Source organism: Lolium perenne, chromosome 3 (assembly GCF_019359855.2).
Source record: "Lolium perenne isolate Kyuss_39 chromosome 3, Kyuss_2.0, whole genome shotgun sequence".
Taxonomy (NCBI): domain Eukaryota; kingdom Viridiplantae; phylum Streptophyta; class Magnoliopsida; order Poales; family Poaceae; genus Lolium; species Lolium perenne.
In genome coordinates, this window is record NC_067246.2 from 333,122,467 (window position 1) to 333,139,322 (window position 16,856).

General features: G+C 47.5%; 3 protein-coding genes and 1 long non-coding RNA gene across 4 annotated transcripts; all 4 read left to right on the forward strand.

The window, feature by feature from the left end:
- The first annotated feature begins 4,261 nt into the window (after positions 1 to 4,261).
- LOC127340448 (E3 ubiquitin-protein ligase WAV3) lies at positions 4,262 to 7,584 on the forward strand. The gene is made up of 4 exons (XM_071827686.1): positions 4,262 to 4,447; positions 4,844 to 5,254; positions 6,519 to 7,277; positions 7,573 to 7,584. Exons 1-4 carry the CDS (start codon positions 4,433 to 4,435, stop codon positions 7,582 to 7,584), a joined length of 1,197 nt encoding a protein of 398 aa, XP_071683787.1. The 5' UTR covers positions 4,262 to 4,432.
- A 3,700-nt stretch (positions 7,585 to 11,284) lies between these two features.
- Positions 11,285 to 12,336, forward strand: LOC127340449 (uncharacterized). Its single transcript, XM_051366196.1, has 2 exons — positions 11,285 to 11,869; positions 11,956 to 12,336. Exons 1-2 carry the CDS (start codon positions 11,285 to 11,287, stop codon positions 12,334 to 12,336), a joined length of 966 nt encoding a protein of 321 aa, XP_051222156.1.
- Positions 12,337 to 13,634: 1,298 nt separating this feature from the next.
- LOC139838285 (serine/threonine-protein phosphatase 7 long form homolog) lies at positions 13,635 to 15,043 on the forward strand. Its single transcript, XM_071827687.1, has 4 exons — positions 13,635 to 13,701; positions 13,782 to 14,396; positions 14,482 to 14,739; positions 14,819 to 15,043. The coding sequence occupies exons 1-4, from the start codon at positions 13,636 to 13,638 to the stop codon at positions 15,041 to 15,043; spliced, it is 1,164 nt and encodes a 387-aa protein (XP_071683788.1). The 5' UTR covers position 13,635.
- A 237-nt stretch (positions 15,044 to 15,280) lies between these two features.
- Positions 15,281 to 15,825, forward strand: LOC139837733 (uncharacterized). The gene is made up of 3 exons (XR_011754393.1): positions 15,281 to 15,427; positions 15,512 to 15,610; positions 15,690 to 15,825. It is a non-coding gene; the product is annotated as an uncharacterized lncRNA (long non-coding RNA).
- Positions 15,826 to 16,856: the final 1,031 nt, after the last annotated feature.

A 16,856-nucleotide genomic window follows, 5' to 3' on the forward strand; every position in this document is an offset into this window, starting at 1 on the left:
CTCATCTCGCCATCGTACTCCTGGCTTTCTTCCGAGGCGTCACTATCGTACTCTTCCCTTGCGGCTCGCCGTCACCTGGCTTTGTCGATTCTACTCTGGGTGATTTTGTCTCGGGCGTCCCTTGAACGGTGCTTCGAGCCACTGGCTTGAAGCGTGGATTTTTCCTTTCGTGGAACCAGACTGTCTCCCAGGATTGCAAGGCTTTCCAGAGCGCCCCAATGAGCTTGAGCCATAGAACCTTCGGGTCGTTGGTTGATGAGGTATGCCGCGAAGCAACTTAATTTTGCAATAGACACTCCTCCATGGTATGTGAAATGTTGGAAGGCACCCGAGGATTCGGTTAGCCATGGCTTGTGAAAGCAAAAGGTTGGGAGGAGTGTCATCTATAAATAAAACTAAAATACATGTGTAAACAAAAGAGAAGAGGGATGATCTACCTTGCTGGTAGAGATAAGTCCTTCATGGGAACCGCTCTTTGAAAGTCTGTTTGACAAGGGGGTTAGAGTGCCCACTACCATTCGTTGACAACAACAAACATCTCTCAAAACTTTATTTTTATGCTCTCTTTATGATTTCAAAACTTGAAAAGCTCTAGCACATGATTTAATCCCTGCTTCCCTCTGCGAAGGGCCCTTTTTTTACTTTATGTTGAGTCAGTTTACCTACTTCTTTCTATCTTAGAACCAAACACTTGTGTCAACTATGTGCATTGATTCTTACATGCTTGCTTATTGCACTCATCATATTACTTTGTGTTGACAATTATCCATGAGATATACATGTTGAAAGTTGAAGGTAATTGCTGAAACTTAAATCTTCCTTTGTGTTGCTTCAAAACCTTTTATTAAGAATATATTGCTTTATGAGTTAACTCTTATGCAAGACTTTTTGATGCTTGTCTTAAAAATACTATTCATGAAAAGTTTTTGCTATATGATTCAGTTGTTTAGTCATTATCTTTTTGTTAGCAAACTATAGACCATTGTTTTGAGTCACTTCATTTATCTCATATGCTTTACAATAGTATTGATCAAGATTATGTTGGTAGCATGTCACTTCAGAAATTATTCTTTTTATCGTTTACCTACTCGAGGGCGAGTAGGAACTAAGCTTGGGGATGCTTGATACGTCTTCAACGTATCTATAATTTGTTATGTTCCATGCTAGTTTTATGACAATACCTACATGTTTTATTCACACTTTATAATGTTTTTATATATTTCTGGGACTAACCTATTAACAAGATGCCACAGTGCCAGTTCCTGTTTTCTGCTGTTTTTTATTTCAGAAAAGTTGGTTTACAAATATTCTCGGAATTGGACGAAACAAAATCACACGGCCCTATTTTCCACGGAGTGTTCCAGAAGACCGAAAAAGAGTCGAGGAAGGCCAGCAGGGGGCCCACACCATAGGGTGGCGCGGCAGTGGGGCCCCTCGCGCCAAGAGGGATTGAGCAGAAACATGGAGGTGAACCTGTTAGCATGTGAATCAGTACCTAGACTTGACTATCACATTTGGTTGAATAGTGCTAATTAATCATCGTAAATCCTTGAAATGATTCTCATGGTGGTGTACCTATTAATCAATAAAAAATATTCTATATGCATCCTTATTCCCACCAACTTTCATGGATCATATCAGAGGCATTGAAAAAAGGACCATAGGTTAACATAAGAGAGCTGATAACCAAAATAATGTATATCTACTTTATATATATTCTTATTCCAATTGGTTCCTTACTCCCACCAACTGTTTCATTATTATTAGTTGACAAATACGACTTAGCGTGCATCCTGATGATTTAAAAATAGATTATATTGACTTTCTGTACAAAAAGTAAATTATTTTTACTTAGTGTGCATCTTGACTTCGTGTCCAAATTAAATTACCCTAAATAAATTAGTGTGCTTCTTAATGACGTAAATAATTTATAGTGATTCTAGACAATGAAATATTTACTTCCTAGAGTCAGTCCAACAAGAAATTTCGAGCGCCCCACCATACAAAGGCGCTAGGTAATCTTTGTATGGTGAAAGATAACCACGGAAATTTTCCTCATGTGTCGTATCATGTTCAATACATGCTTCCTTTGTGTTTAACTTACTATGCTCCAATTATTACCCATAAAAATTTGTACAACATCTCTATAACGTAATAATATGACACATCCGGATGATGCAATCGTGTGAGTCACCTGTAGGTGATAGAATTATATCACCTGTAGATGATGCAATCGTGTGAGTCACCTGCAATCGGCTGGGTTATGTTTGCAGAGTATAAAATTGTTAATTTATGTGCTCTATCTTCTCTGAGTAGACAAAAGTTGTAGTGGGTCTCAATTGGTTATTAGTACAACCTTTGCTGCCGCTAAACTCCACCATATAGCCTTGGAGATATATTCGCCCGGGGAGCACAACCATTTTTAATCTCGCTAATTACGTGCCGGAGTTCATTCCTGTGTACTTACCCTCGTTTTTTGCCTTTTTGTTTTCTTTCACTTGTCGGCAACCCTCGACACTGACTTCAACAGGTACGTGATCACGACGTTAGCAAGGTTACCCTTCCGGCTTGGCCTGGACCGGGCTAGTTATCTTCTGGATTCTTAGTCTCATTTGTATCTTGTCCGTACTCGGACGTATTCGACTTTCTGTATGACTTGGATCTTTGTATTGTATATGTGTATCCTGACTCGTTTGAGTCGTTGTTGTAAATCTGTTGTGATGTAACCTCTCTTGATAATTCCTCTTGAATCACGATTGTGCTTCGGCGCGCACGTCGTGTAGGAGGGCGTCTCAGAGTCGATATCATGCGGATTTCGGCGGGATCGTTGGAATCCATATGGTACCTTTTTTGGGGGCGTCACACTCCCAAAACCCAAACAATGGTGTCCTTCCATCTCGGTCAAGGGTCACAAGTCCACCATGAACGATATCAAGCGTGATGCTTCCACATTTGCATTGAGTGAGACAGGAAGGGGACAATGGCCGAGAATGAGGAGGCATTTTCCAATATGGGAAGAAGCGACGTCGCATGAAAGAGGCCACATGTACAAGTTTCATGAAACTCAGAAACAGGGCTATTCCAAATTGAAGAGAGAAATTCACAGACAAAGGTCGTTGAGGCCGATGGAATAGTAATCGCGGAGGAGAACCGAATCATGTTCTCCGACTTAAGCATCATGGAGCCGTAACAGAGAGCTTGGTTCGAGAAGATGCAAGCCATCATCAACGTGATGTATGATCATACATATCTATCATAGTATTTTTTTCTATTTCGCATGAAACTTGTGTCCTTTTTCACTTTCATTCAGTACTTTTGTGTGTGAACTATGTGATTTCCTAATTAGTGGTAATTTATTAGAACTATATATAGTTATTTAGTCTCTTTCATGTATATATTGGCATGTTCGATGAAATAAGGAAAAAAGGGCCAGAGCAGAACAAAATGTGCTAGGCCCCGGGATCCAACCCCCAGGCTGATGGACAAGGGAATGACACGGCCGATTTTTATCCATGATCTGGCTCAAACAAACAGAAGCGGACACTTCGGATGTCTAAAATGACTCGGCCTAATGGTACCACTTGCAACTCAGGCACTCGAAAAGGAAATTGAGTAATGTTTCCCATATTGATTCAGGGTGTTGCTTACAACGGTACATACATGGGCATAATAATACCTGGTAAGCGATGCACGGCTAAGAGCAAGTACAATAAATCTTAGTCAGCTGACTATAAGGATTAAAATAGTATATTATTGCTTTATTAGAGCAGAGAGAGAGGAGGAGAGAGAATGAGAGTGGGCTCTTATGCAAGAGCTAGCTCTAGCACGTGCTCCTAGGCACTTTGTGAGAGTGAAAGGTGGATCATACATTGATAAAGTACTTTTTTTTATAGCTCACTATTATATATGTTAGCTCTAAATTGGTTAAAGATGACATAACACAAGGCTTATAGCCACCAGCTGACTACACTATTGGAATTGCTCTAATACGACTTGATGATGAACTCTACTGCTACTCGGCCGGATACACGGAACCTACTCAGCACATGCACGGGACGCCGTGGCAACGTCGATCGGGATTATTATTCCAAACCAGGATCCAATGATGTATCCAAGACAATGAGTCAGAAATCACGCATATATTTAAGTAAGCAAGCTTCATCCTATACAATGACCAAGACTTCCGCATCTGTAATACAGATCTACCTGAATACCTGATACTCCCATGTACCGTAGATTATTATGTGTGATTAGAACTGAACCAACAACCCCATGTGAGAAAACGTGTCATCGGTTCGGCTGTATTTGTAGATGCCGAGCTCCTATATATAGACTACCGTGTGAGTATTGCAGTCACAAGCTTAAACAGAGATACTCTTCAAACTAGCTAGTATCCTAAGTAAGACCCCAGCGATCGAACTGCTGAGCAAGCATGGCTCCTTTGAAGGTACAGACTATTTCCAAATTGTAATCGGTCATTCAGCTTGCTAGGTCTTGGTATATCAGTTAATGTCTCGAACTGATATTGTTCGTTATTCATCTGTAGTACAAGTGTGCCACCTCTGTTCGGCAATAAGTGACTCTTTTTATCTAGATATAGATGTATCTACGCAATAAATAACGTCTAGATACATTTACATTTAGATAAAACTGCACACTTATTTCGAATGGACCTAGGGAGCATTTGTACTTTGTAGGACTGGGAGGTTTTCTTTTTAAACTGATTTCTCCACTGCAATTTTTTTTGGCATAAATAGGTTTTATGGCTATTTTTACTTTTTTAGCTCTACTTATGTGCTGTGCTATGCATCTCCTGGTTACTGACATACTGCTCCCCTTCCAGTCCTCGGCGAGTAGTGGTAGCGACAAGCTGAAGCTGGAAACGATAGCCAGCTGCAAGTCGATTCCATGGGCCGAGAGCCGCACCGGTTTCCCTGTACTGGTACGAGTGACGGCACCCCTGGAGCGCACGCATCGTCTCAGCGTGGACCTTGTCGCCGTACTCGACACAAGCGGAAGCATGGGAGCGCCGGGTAGGCTGGATAGCGTGAAACAAGCTATGGGGTTCGTCATCGACAACCTCGGCGACGACGACCGGCTGTCCATCGTGCCCTTCCGCCGAACAGGAAACGACCACCTGCGCTACCCCCTGAGCGAAATGTCGGAAGAGAACCGGACGAAACTGAAAACCGTTGTCAACCGCCTGCAGCCAGGGGGGGGAGACGATTTGGAATCTGCGAACGAGGCAGCAAAGGTATCGAACACTTGTCTTATGCACGTGATGCTCTAGTAACACTGAAGTTTACGAGCTTTGCAATATTCCGCTTGAAACAGACATATATATAGTTCGGCATCCTTGGACTTGGATCGTACTTAACAACCAACTAAAAATATAAACGGAAGTGAGTATATAGCTAAATCGAGTTGGAACTATGTATTAGTAGTATTATTTGTCTGTCAATACTCAATACTGATAGCGGTACAATTAGTTAAGACATTCTAATCTGATGTTGGCTTCCATGCTCCCATATCTGGATTGTTGACGTGTACAAGTAGATTGCCTAGCCCTTTTCATCAGTTCGGACTTTTGGTTAAAGTGACTAGTGCATGAAGCTTAACATGGTATCAGAGCCCCAGGTCTCGAGTTCAAATCCTGGCTTTCCCAATTTATTCTAAAAATTATCTCCTCTCCCCGCAGCCTCCTGCCGTGTGGTCTCGGCCTTCTGCTGCCTCTTTGCCTCTCCTGCCGTGTGGTTTTGGCCTTTCGCTTCCTCTTTGGCTCTCTACACGTGTTGACTTGTCTTCTCGTCTCCCCCTCACATGTGAGAGAGGGTGTTGACGTGTACAAGTAGATTGCCTAGCCCTTTCCATCAGTTCGGACTTTTGGTTCAAGTGGCTAGCACATGATTTTTTTGCCGTATGTTAGTTAGAAGTAGTTACTTTTCAGTATCGCCTACCTAGAAAATAGCAAAACTGATATCTGCAGTTGTCTGCTATTGATGTTTCATATATACTCCCACATGTGACATCCTTTAACAACAATCCAACAACATAAGTGGTAGTGCTACGAGAATTGAGAACCCATCAGTGTCAAACGGTCACACTATGATGTAATACGCTTTCGACCAATCAAATGGTTAGGCCATGCCATTATTTCAACTTTTCCATTTACAGTTTGGACAATGGTATGAGTACAAACTTCCTGATCATAAACCAGGGATGACCCGGAAAAGAATTTAATGTGGGCACAAGGTTTTCCTAAGGCAATTTTTCTTAAAAGTATTTGAGTTGGGGCCTAGGTCTCCCACTTGGCCACTTTGATCCCTTGGGGTGCTCGCCCCTTATGATCAAGACATTTTATCAAAAAAAATGTATATTGCGAAAAAAATGCAGACAAGGTATAGATAATTATATATACACAAACACGGAATGAAATATGGTTATTTGCAACAAAAGAGCAGAGCTAAACCGACAGGTTTACTTTTCCAACACTAACTTAGGAACACGTTTACTTGCAGATACTTCAGCAGCGTACACCGGATGATATTAGTAGCCGTATAGGGCGCATCATCTACCTGTCTGATGGTACCTATAATGTGAAGGATATTATCCCCGACTACCCTGCAAATACCTTTGGCTTAAGTGCCTCCCATCAACCCGAGACCATGCGATACATCAGCGACTGCACCTCAGGCGTCTATTCGTACGTGAACACGAAACTTGAGAACATCAAGGACGCCTTTGCGCAGTCCATCGGTGGCCTCACATCGGTCACTGCCATAGACGTCAAGATCAAGCTACAAACCAATGAGGGTGTTAGTATATCGTCCATTGAGTCCGGTAGTTACCGTCAGAGCATCAGCGCCGACAAGCAGGTGGGCACAATAGAAATCAACGATCTCTATGCCGGCGAGAAGAAGAACTTCATTGTGTTCCTGTCAATTCCAGAGGGCAAGGAGAAACTTATAACCATCGGTGGTACATATCGGAATGTGAAGATCAGCAAGAATGACATTATCCAGTTTGGTGAGAGCGAAGTGGTTGTCAAGCGGCCTAAGGCGAATACTCCTTCTCGCGAGGTCTTGCACCCTGAGGTGGCCGCGGAGCTTGCTCGGCTGGAGCTCGTCGAGGCCGTATCAGCCATGGCGACACTGCCGCAACAGGACAACGGCGAGCTGCAGAGTTTATGGGACCGGATAAGGAATTCTGAAAATGGGGTCAAGGCCCTAAAGAAAAGCATCTCTGACCTTGACAAAGGTGTATCCGCAATGCAGAGGGTGTTGGCCCAGACCCGGCAGTACTCTCGCCGATCTGTTACCAAACACAGCCCCTGTACGTCGAGTACTTTCCGACGTAGACGACGAAGCGATTTCCGGCGAGACGTCACGCACGTACCAATCACCAATCCGCCTAGATGTGCACGTATAGCAAATCAGCTAAGCTAGCTAGCAGCTAGCTCGATCTGTTGCAAGCAGCAACACAACCCACGCACACAAATATTGATTGGATTGCCAAAGGGCCTTGTCGGTCCTTGTGCTTTTTCTATTGATTCTCAACTCACGGTGGTTACAGAGTACAAGGTAGGCCTCAGCTTTTATACACGCAGGTAATCAGCTAGTCCTACTCCACGTAGACTTCCAATCCTAACCGGAGACATACGTCAGAACCTACTCGTATATGAACTCTAGTCCTATACGGAGGTTACGTCCACGACACCGTGCTGGTGTTGTCGTGCTTAATGCTAACAATCACCCCCTAAGCACGACACGTACTTCACCTTGACCTGGATCCCACATTCGCCAGCTGCTTCCCGCGGGCGTCATCTTTGGCATTGCTTTCGCCGCTCCTCGTGGAACCCATGCCACCGACTTTACCTTCGTCGGCTTCTCCATGGCTTGACGCTGACCTTCCTTTTTGTCCGCGTCTTCAGTCTTCACCGGTACCTTGATGAAAAACCATTTCTTTTTGCGTTTCATCTTCACCGGATTATTCATCGTCCGAATTTGCTTCTTCGGATAGTAGTCCAACACGCGTCGCATGCGTGCTCGCATCGGTCGTAGTCGTCTCATCTCCAGTGCAGTCGGAGATAGCACGACGTACTCTTCAGCGTCCGACGTCGCATTTGTTTCTTCAATTGAGGGTCCTTCATTTGTTGGTTGATGACCCACGTCGCTCTCTCGCGACTCGCCAATGTGATCTCGCCGAAGTTCTTTCTCGCCAAGATTCACACGAACTTGCATGCTGCAGCTACTAGCAACGCTAGCTAGCTCCTTGCCTGATGGGTGCAACTCAAGCCGATTCTTTTGGCCATCATGTACCCACGTACGAGGCAACTCACATGTAGCTAGATCAATTAGCTGGAGACATGCATAATGTGGCTGCTTATTTCTTGCTAGGATGTTAACTTCCATCCCGTCTGGTGCAACCTGAGCTAGGCTCCTCTTTTCTTCTGGCCCGGTCAAAACAGCAACACGGCTGCCCTCATCCGGCCTTGTTTCTGGGCTAGTGAGCCCTTCTTTACTTCCTAGACCTCCTGACGAATCCCTATCGTCTGTCGCAGAATCTGGGATGTGCTCCTCTGAACCTTTCTCTAGTTCGTACGTGGAACCTCCACGAGGCCCTTTTACTTGGCTGGGCAAGTGCACACCAAGAAATAAGCCTCCTGGTTCCCAACGTGGACACCATGCTTGTGAGCTTCCACGCCTGCTTGGTGGGCTCCCGTATGCACCTCCTGCCGGCCTGCTAGCCTCGCTAGGAGTGGTCCGAACTGAGCTCCCGTGGAGCTCCACTGCTGAGCCTCCTGGCGCACTGCTGCCTAGATTGTCTGCCCAAGCGCGCGAGCTGCTGCTCGCTCTGGGGCTCCCACGCGGAGAGACACCTCCAGGTGTAGCGCCTGGAACTTCACCGCTGGATTCGCTCGGCTCATCTCCAGGTCGAGCGCGAGACACTAGCGAGCGTGCTGCTGCACCAACGCTTGTGTCTGGCCAAACTTGATCATCTGCATGCCTACAGTCACTGTGTCCAACAGTGAAAATCTCTTCCGGTTCCGTGGAGTTCCAAATCCATGATAAGTCTTCCTCGAAGACTACGTCACACGCGACAATCACCTTGTTAGTCGAGGGATTGCACAAACGATACGCTTTCGAGCCTTCTTCATAACCAGTCATGATCATTGGAGTATTCCGATCCGCCAATTTGCTTTTATGGCTAGACACCGTCTTGACATGCGCCACGCACCCGAAAGTGCGAAGATGATCAACCGAGGGCTTTCGTCCGTACCATGCTTCGTACGGAGTCCCACCAACCATACTCCTAGTTGGCGCCCTGTTCAGCAAGTAGACAGCCGTGTTGACTGCCTCACCCCAGAACTTTCCTGGCAAGCCTTTACTCTCCATCATGCTCCGTGCCATGGCCACCACCTTATGCTTCAATTCACCACCCCGATCTATGCGTAGGGACTTCTTCACCCTCGCCTTGACCTCTCCAGCTTCCTTGATCTTCTCGAATGCTTGTATAGCTTGATCCTTACTTTTCAGCAACACAATCCACATGTATTGACTGAGATCATCCACCACAAGCATGAAGTACTCATTACCGGACGGGGTTGCGGGTGAAATTGGACCGCATATATCGCCATGCACGAGCTCCAAAGCTTCACTTGCCTCAAACGTGGTTTCACATGGGTACGGGGCACTCCGTAGCTTCTCGACGACACCTTCGTCGCATAGCTTATCCACGTGATCCACACACGGTAGACCGTGATCCATCACAATCTCCGTAGCCGGTGATGGAGGAGGTAGCTCCTCCTCGTCCTTCTGCTCGCATACTTCGAGCATCAGCATCATCGGTCCATCATCTCCTTCCTGGGCGATGAGAGCCCTTTCCTTCGGTTTTGGTGGTTTTCGGCAATCAACCTTGAAGTGACCGAGCTCGCCGCAGTTATGACATCTTACTTTCTTTATGTCAAACTTCCTCCTCGGCGGAGCGTCATCCTCGTCCTCCCCTGCGATGTACTTTTTCGCTGGGCGAGAAGCTTCTTTATCACTTCTGCTGTTATATGCCTTATCACCCTTCTCTTTGGCGACCACCGCCTGCCACTGGGCACGGGTAAGCATAACGTGCTCATCCGGTACCGCATCACCGTAGGTGATCTTCATCCGCTCATCATGAGCCTTGAACCGTCCAACTAGATCATCCATCGTGAGAGTCTTGAGATCGACGCACTGCTCGATCGCCGAAACAACGGACAAGAAACGCGGCGGCACCGCGCGAAGGAAACGCCTTACGATCGAGATCTCCTCGAGCTTCTCGTCGATCGCGCGAATCCCATTGACCAATGTAGCGACCCTCGAAGCGAAGGCGTCAAGCGTCTCATCTTCTCCCATCTCCAGATTCTCGTACTTCTTCTGCAAGGTTTGTAGGGCCGCCTCGCGGACGCGCTCGTGACCAAGATTTAGCGTCTTGATCGTCTCCCACGCCTCCTTTGCAGATTTCTTCGAGATCAGGTGCTGCTTCACGTCCATCGGCATCACCGAGCAGATGGCCGTGAGTGCCTGTCGGTCCTTGCGGTACTTCGACGCGCCCTTCTTGAACTCGTCGCCGCCTGGATCGACAGCTTCCCAGATTTCGTTGGACTCGAGCGCCCACATCATCGTGGTAGCCCACACCGTGTAGTTGTCGCGGATGTACTGCGGGTACTGCGTCGACACCGGTGCCGCGACGCCGGAATACTCGCCCATCTCCTTCGTCATGACCTCCCGTTACTAGGAGATCCTCCACGAGGCTCTGATACCAATTGTTGGCCCAGACCCGGCAGTACTCTCGCCGATCTGTTACCAAACACAGCCCCTGTACGTCGAGTACTTTCCGACGTAGACGACGAAGCGATTTCCGGCGAGACGTCACGCACGTACCAATCACCAATCCGCCTAGATGTGCACGTATAGCAAATCAGCTAAGCTAGCTAGCAGCTAGCTCGATCTGTTGCAAGCAGCAACACAACCCACGCACACAAATATTGATTGGATTGCCAAAGGGCCTTGTCGGTCCTTGTGCTTTTTCTATTGATTCTCAACTCACGGTGGTTACAGAGTACAAGGTAGGCCTCAGCTTTTATACACGCAGGTAATCAGCTAGTCCTACTCCACGTAGACTTCCAATCCTAACCGGAGACATACGTCAGAACCTACTCGTATATGAACTCTAGTCCTATACGGAGGTTACGTCCACGACACCGTGCTGGTGTTGTCGTGCTTAATGCTAACAGAGGGGAGGCAAGCCGTTCATGTTGTCATGGCTCACGTCTCACTTCCTACAGCGCGCAACCACAAAGGAGTCACCCTCTGAATCTGGTGATTTCCAGACCAGTGTGATGAAGACCATGCTCCGCCTAGCGGATGACCCAGAGCTGAGTCAAGATTTGTTGCCAGATGAAGAGTCGGAGTCGGAGTCGGAGTTGGAGTTGGAGCAGGAGCAAGAGGAAGAGGAAGAGCAAGTGGAAGAGCAAGCGATACACCCAGTGCCACAGCTAGATATCAAAGAAAAGTTCAAAATCATGTGTGAGAAAGTTACCACTTGGGCTAGGAGTAACACACTTCCATGTGTCGCACTCCTGCTTCTCGTAGCCTTACTTCTCATGTTGTATGTGAGAATTCCTGCTACCAACCCAACTGGTTTAATCATTGTCAAGGTGAATAACGACACCATCACTAGCCAGACAGATACCTCAAGGCATCCGGGTTGGCCTAAGATGGAAAAAGCCCTTGAGGTGACGATGCTCAGGAGCATGGATGACTTCGGGATTGCCTCTGTCTTCCACGGTACTTCAATCGAGGAAGTGAGAGACGCCACCAACAAGTACCTCTACCTGGTAATCAAGACTCGACTAACCTACTACTAGCTAACGATTGCTCTGCATTTCTCTCTGTTATATATAAGTACTCTCTATATATGCAGGCCATTGTGCACGCTAGCGTTCTTGGTAGTCGGTTCAGGTCGGAAGATGTTGGCACCATCTCTATGCTGGAGGAGAAGGTCAAGAGTCTTGAAGCCGAGAAGAATGCCCACCTTGTCAAGATTGAGGCCCTTGCCAAGGAAAAAGAGGAGATAGCGTTGTCCGCAGAGAACTGCCCAGCCGTCAAGGAAAGCGACGAGGCGCTGCAGAGGGCAAACACGCGGATCGTGGAGCTGGAGAAGCAGCTGCGGGACAAGAAGGCCTTCGCGGAAAACGTGATGTCCGAGCTCAACAACGCCGAGGATCACCTCAAGACCTGCGGCCAGAGGGTGGACATGCTGGAGGACAAAGTCAGGGAGATGGAGGGTGTCGTTATTAATTAGCCAGTTATTGATCGGGACCGCGCTGGCCATTTCTGCTTTCACCATTGCATTTCTTTTACAATCTGCTTTGAGGATCACCGATCGAGCTTTGTGTGTTTAATTTCCCCTTTTTATGTCTTCAAATAAACTTGTACCATCCATATACTCTATCAATATTTAGTGTGATTGTGTTTGTGTCATACCCTTTCCTATGTATTATGTGAATTATTCTTCAACAAAGAAATGAAGAGAACTACAACATTTGCCATACAATGTTACCACCACGCTCCCTTTGCGTACATTACTGGGTGTCTGGATCCAGCCATCGCAGACATGGTCGGACGGCGCTCGGCTGGTGGCAGCGTCGCAGTTGGGGACGACGAACACGAGGAACTGTAGCGCGGCCAGCAGTGCCACCGAAACAAGCAGAAGCAGCGATGGAGGGCAAATTCGACAAAAATAACCCTTGGGCGAAAGGATTGCCAAAAATGGACCGTCGGCGAAACTATTTCGCAAAACTAACCCTCTAGTGCCGTGCCTGCCAACAGGGCTTTGCAATCCTCTGTGCCACGCCCTAGCGCTCGGCGCGGCAGGAGTGCCAGCGTGGCCTGGCGGGCCCCGGTGGGCGGTAGTGCAACGCCCCGGGCCAGGGCGCGGCACGTAGACGTGCAACGCCGGCACCGGGGGCGCGGCATCGGCGCACGCTTAAGGCCGCCCAGGCCCGCGCCCCGAGCCGGGTCGGGCTTCTTCCCTATTTCGCTAGGGTTCCGGATCGGGAGGCACCGGGCGGCGCGGGAGGCACCCGAGCGGGCGGCGGCGGCCAGGCGGCGGCGTCGGCCAGCGTCGGGGCGGCGTCGGGGGCGGCTGCTGTCCTCTCTGTCCCTCCTCCAATCCACCCTCTCTCCCTCCTTCAATCCGGGATCTTGCTCCCCACCTTTCTCCAAGGTATTTTCCCTCTCAATCCCCATCTATTTTATCCGAAAATGTGAAGAAATTTGTCAACCTAGTTCATGAATAGTTCTAGAAACCAATTTTGTAGCATGGCCATAGTAAATGTGTGACTATTGTTCAGTTTATTTGTGGCCTAGATTTTGAAGTAAAATGCTCACATATTAGCTCTTGGGAAACCCTAGTTCATCAAGATATCTAGAAATTTATACCCATTTTAATCTTGTAGGATGTGAATAGCATTTGTGTTCATATTGTTTGGGTCTTGTGTGCTAGAATTTGTAGTGACATGGTCACATATTATTTTATATTTTGTCACATTTGCTCACATATTAGCTCTAATGTTGTTACTATTGCTCACATATGTGTAGGATGTCGCTTCTCGAACCTCATTACGATACTAGACACCGTGCGTACTTAATGTCCGAGAAGAAGCAGGTAATAGAAATAAACCTAGTGGTACATATTATTTTCCAATGCTATATGCATATGTAATAATAAGGCTTCTATTTGTGTAGGTCTTTGGACCCCTCCGACTTAGGTGTCACGAGGCCTCGTCCTTACAGAAGATGCCATACGATGAGCGATACACGGAGTACATCGAGCCGCTAGGTCTACTTCCATTCATCCATATGGTGACCCGGCGGACACCGAGCATGAACCCTTCCGCCATCACTGCTCTTGTTGATCGCTGGAGACCGGAGACGCATAGTTTTCACCTCCGAACCGGTGAGATGACCGTGACTTTGCAGGACATGTCGATGATACTTGCACTCCCCATTGAGGGGAAGCCACTATGTATCGACACATCTTGTGAAGACTGGCGTGGCAAGATGTTTGACCTTATTGGCAAGGCTCCTGATGAGATTGTAAACAAGAGGGGTGAGAAATTAAGGGTCTCCGCCGGGGCTACTTTCACTTGGATCTCACAGAACTTCAAGACATGCCCGGAGGGAGCCAGCCGTGATGTGATTAAGCTATACGCACGTGTGTATGTGTGGTATGTTATCACGAGAACTCTATTTCCTGACTGCAGTGGGAATACCGCTCAGTGGCACTGGTTGAAGGCGTTAACCAAAATGGAGACTAAATGGAGTTGGGGTTCGGCGGCATTGGCCTTCTTGTACCGCCAGGTAATCACTTGTATCAACCCTAACCCATTTGTATATTACATCTTCATTTTGGGACAAGACTAATATTTGTTCCCTTTTTGTGTAGTTGGACGAAGCTTGTTGCAGGATCGGTAAGGACGCTTGCATTGGTGGTCCGTTGCTTCTTCTATCGATTTGGAGCTGGGAGCGCTTCCCTGTCGGAAGGCCTCGTGTTCTCGATTACAAGAAGTACAATGATCACGGCAACCAGTTGCGGCGACCCACTTGGGCTTATCAGTGGGACATTGTCTCCGAGTTCAGTGGCGACCCAATAGCGGCCTATCAGACGTACACCAACGAGTTTGATAACCTAACACCGGAGCAGGTGAATATTTTCATCCCATAAGTCCAATGCACGGTGTTTTTGTAACTTTCTTTTTTTACATCATTGTGGTACGATGTAGGTGGAATGGGAGCCATATGGTCCTCGATCGCAGCTTGGTAACGCTTCAACATTCACACTTAACCCGGCTTGCATGGCGGAAGCTCATCTTTGGTATCTGCATTGTCCCTTGGTATGCATGTGGGCCGTTGAGCATCATATGCCACAGCGGGTTATGAGACAATTTGGATTACTTCAGCCTTGCCCTCCTGAATGGAAGGACACGAGTATAGTACTTCACGGGTGAGACCTCCTTTGTAGCTCTTTGTAAATTGATGTATTTTCCATTCGCATCATTGACATGGGTTTCTCCATTTGCAGCATTGACAGGAGGAGGACCAAGAAGACGGATTGGCACAACATTCATAAGAAGCATGTGAAGAAATTCGTCATGCAAGTGGAGGAACAGAAGAAAGCGAAAGGAATCCAATATGAAGAACATAGCGAGGATGCTTTCAACCAGTACCTCTGTTGGTTTCTTGACAACACTCGTGTTCAGATCCTTCCGGACGCTTATGGGCATGAGATTTTGGAAGAGCCCTTGATATTCGACGATATTGCCACCCTCAAGTACAACAAGCTTGTTAGGGAAGGGCGCCAAACCTCTTTTGCTCCAATGCTAAACTTTGTGGTAACATATCTTACTTTATGTTTGTCCTTTCACTATGGAACTTTTTTGCATTTCTCTTCGAGAGGTCATTTGTTTGCATCACAGCGTACGGAGATCCAGAAGCAAGCAGTTGAGCATGAGACCGCTTTGGAGTCGTTTCCACATGGTGAGAAGGGCGAGAGTTCATTTCGAGAATTTGTGAAGGTTCGTACATAGAATGATACTCTAGTTGCTCTTTGCATCTTTAATATCCTCTAGTTTTGACCATTTCCTGGTTTTTCAGCGCCAGGGCCAGAAGCTACGTCGGTTGTCGAACCTACTTGGTTGCCGTGATCCTGAGATTATGACGTCGTCCCAATCAAGGTCCGCATCGCCCTCCGACCAAGATGATGCGAACAACTCCAATTCTACTGCCCGTGACGAGGAGGTTTCCGATGAGGTATTACATCGCCACTTTAACCATGTGTCCCTACTTGCTTTACTTGTCCATTCATTGCTTGGTCTATTTGAAGGCCGAAGGTGAACCTGAGGTGGATGAGGATGATGAGGAAGTGCCATTGGGCAAGAATGTGAAGAATAAACGGTCCGCGTACAAGTTGAAGCCTAGAAAGGAACGGCAAGATAGGTACACACCGGACGCATACGCCAAGGCTCCGACCGCAAGGAAGGCCGGGAAGAAAGCCGTCATCGAGTCTGATGAAGAAGAGCACATGGAGCCACGTCAGAAGATTCCGCCTAGGAGGGGAGGCAAGACCAAGCGTGCAAGAAATTAGATGTTCTTTGTTGGTATGCACGAAATTAGATGTTCTTTCAACTAGAAGAACTTGTTGGTATGCAAGAATATGGGTTGTTATGCATTATGAAACTACTATGACTATCTAGCAATTGTTGGAATCTGGTGTGGACCTATATTTTTTGCTGTTTGGGTTGTGTTGTTCCTGTTAAAAATGTTTGGCCTATTAAAAATCTGGTGTCGAAACTTTGACATCATTTTTTTATGTTTTTTTGTTGTGCGGCGCCAGGGACGAAGGCGTGGCAGACACTATTGCAAAGCCGCCAAAGGCGGCGCGACAACCTGCAAAGCCGGGCAGGGCGGCGCGGCAGCCCATTGCGCAACGCCCCCGGCCCCGGCGTTGCATAGCTCTCTGTTAGCTCGCACAGGCAGGGCTGCAAAGCCTGGCAGGGCGGCGCGGCAGCCCATTGCGCAACGCCCCCGGCCCCGGCGTTGCATAGTTTCCTCTCGTTTACTTCGCACGAAAACTGAGGGGGTGCTTAACAGCCTGTGGCTGCAAAGCCGGGCTGGGCGGCGCGGCAGCCCATTGTGCAACGCCCCCGGCCCCGGCGTTGCATAGCTCTCTGTTAGCGCGCGTCCGAAGTGTCGCGCCAGGCTGGGCACGCACGGCTGCAGCGCCGGCTGCTGCGGCGTGGCACATCTGCAGCGCCAGCTCCA